We start from the raw sequence: 2,500 nt of genomic DNA on the forward strand, positions 1-2,500 counted from the left end.
TCACCCCCGCTCCAACCGCATCACCCTCTCTCCCCCCTCCCCCCCCGCCCCTCTCCCCCACTCACCCCGCTCCTCCCCCGCTCTCATTCACTCCCCTCTAACCCCTCCGCCCCTCCCCTCTCCCTCCTCACCCTCTCCCCCCCCCATTCACCTCCCCCATCTCCTCTTCACCCCCTCTCCCCCTCTTCCCCTCTCACCCTCCTCTCCTGCTCTCCGCTCCACTCCCTCTCCCCCCCTCCCCTCTCACCCCCCCCCTCCGCTCTCTCCCCCACTCACCCTCCCCTCTCCCCCCACTCCCCTCTCCCCCCCCCCCCCCCCCCCCCACCCCCCCTCCCCGTCTCTGTGACCGCAGCTTCTACGCGGCGGTGGAAGCCAAGAAAGAGCGAACCAGCAAACATTCACAGACGTTCGGGGGCCAAACAGCCGGCTCACTACGGGGGCTCCAGTCAGGTGAGAGACCCCCTCACCCCTGAGGGTGTCGGGACACTGGCGGGGGAGGGTGAACCCCAGGGGCAACAAGGCACTCCCCCTCCCTTTCCCCCCGTCCCCCTCCGTTTCCTTCCCCCTCCCTCCCTGCCTACAGGGCCCCTGGTGAGGAAAGGGGAGGTACAACGGGATCTGGGGGTCCTTGTTCATCAGTCGCTGAAAGTAAGCATGCAGGTACAGCAGACAGTGAAGAAAGCCAATCTTGGCCTTCATAACAAGAGGAGTTGAGAATCGTAACACAGCGGGTCAGGCAGCATCTATGGAGAAATGTCATGGGCGACGTTTCGGCTTCAGACCTTTCTTCAGACCAGGGGAAGGGTCTCGACCCGAAATGTCGCCCATTCCTTCTCTCCGCAGATGCTGCCTGATCCGCTGAGTTACTCCAGCATTTTGGGTCAGGCAGCATCTGTGGGGAACATGGATAGGTGACGTTTCACAGAGTGCTGGAGTAACTCAGCGGGTCAGGCAGCATCTGTGGGGAACATGGATAGGTGACGTTTCACAGAGTGCTGGAGTAACTCAGCGGGTCAGGCAGCATCTGTGGGGAACATGGATAGGTGACGTTTCACAGAGTGCTGGAGTAACTCAGCGGGTCAGGCAGCATCTGTGGAGAACACGGATAGGTGACGTTTCACAGAGTGCTGGAGTAACTCAGCGGGTCGGGCAGCATCTGTGGGGAACATGGATAGGTGGCATTTCACAGAGTGCTGGAGTAACTCAGCGGGTCAGGCAGCATCTGGGGGGAACATGGATAGGTGACGTTTCACAGAGTGCTGGAGTAACTCAGCGGGTCAGGCAGCATCTGTGGGGAACATGGATAGGTGACGTTTCACAGAGTGCTGGAGTAACTCAGCGGGTCAGGCAGCATCTGTGGGGAACATGGATTGGTGCCCTGTGCCAACGTGTGCCCTGTGGCTCCCGTCCCAGGACAAGAGTGTGTGGCTGTCGTTGATCGACGTGCTGAGGAAGAAGGACAACCTGCCGGTGGTGGCGTTCACGTTCTCCCGTAACCGCTGCGACGAGAACGCCAACATGCTGACCACCGTCGACCTGACCAGCTCCGTGGAGAAGTCCGAGATCCACGTCTTCTTCCAGAAGTGTATCTCCCGACTGAAGGGTTCCGACCGTGAGCTGCCGCAGGTAAGGACAACGACAACCAACCCAGCCCAGCCCAGCCCCAGCCCAGCCCAGCCCACCCAGCCCAGCCCAGCCCAGCCCAGCCCAGCCCAGCCCAGCCCAGCCCAGCCCAGCCCGGCCCAGCCCAACCCAGCCCGGCCCAGCCCCGGCCCAGCCCGGCCCAGCCCGGCCCATCCCGGCCCAGCCCGGACCAGCCCGGCCCAGCCCGGCCCAGCCCGGCCCGGCCCAGCTCGGCCCAGCCCAGCCCACCTGCCGCAGGTAAGGGACACCGACACCCACCAACCCCAACCCCAGCCCAACCCAGCCCAGCCCAGCCCAGCCCAGCCCAGCCCAGCCCAACCCACCTGCACAGCAGGTAAGGACCACCCGACAACCAACCCCCCAACCCCAGCCCAACCCAGCCCAGCCCAGCCCAGACCAACCCAGCCCAGCCAGCCCAGCCCAACCCCACCTGCCGCAGGTAAGGACAACCGACAACCAACCCCCACCCCCAGCCCAGCCCAACCCAGCCCAACCCAGCCCAGCCCCAGCCCAGCCCAGCCCAGCCCAGCCCAGCCCATACCCAACCCACCTGCCGCAGCAGGTACAGGACCACCGACAACCAACCCCCACCCCCAGCCCAACCCAAGCCCAGCCCACCTGCCGCAGGTAAGGACACTGACAACCACGCCCAGCCCAGCCCCAGCCCCAGCCCCAGCCCAACGCACCCAGGCAACATCCCCACCCCCACCCCCCCCCCCCCCAGCTCAGCCCAACCCACCCAGGCAACATCACCCCCCCTCCAGCCCAGCCCAACCCACCCAGGCAACACCCTCCCCCCCATGCCAACACCCCCACCCCCTCACCCACTGCCCCCATCTCACCTCGCCCTCAACCA

At 65.2% G+C, this 2,500-nt stretch overlaps 1 protein-coding gene across 1 annotated transcript in view; it reads left to right on the top strand.

Annotated features, from left to right (window-relative positions):
* The window catches only part of LOC129716094 (SKI2 subunit of superkiller complex protein-like), a 35,698-nt gene that overhangs the window by 1,143 nt on the left and 32,055 nt on the right, over window positions 1-2,500 (top strand). The window contains 3 exon segments of the mRNA XM_055665981.1: window positions 353-410; window positions 412-450; window positions 1,414-1,626. Of these exon segments, the coding sequence (XP_055521956.1) occupies window positions 353-410; window positions 412-450; window positions 1,414-1,626 (310 nt within the window).

Source organism: Leucoraja erinacea, unplaced genomic scaffold (genome assembly GCF_028641065.1).
Source record: "Leucoraja erinacea ecotype New England unplaced genomic scaffold, Leri_hhj_1 Leri_166S, whole genome shotgun sequence".
Taxonomy (NCBI): Eukaryota; Metazoa; Chordata; class Chondrichthyes; order Rajiformes; family Rajidae; genus Leucoraja; species Leucoraja erinaceus.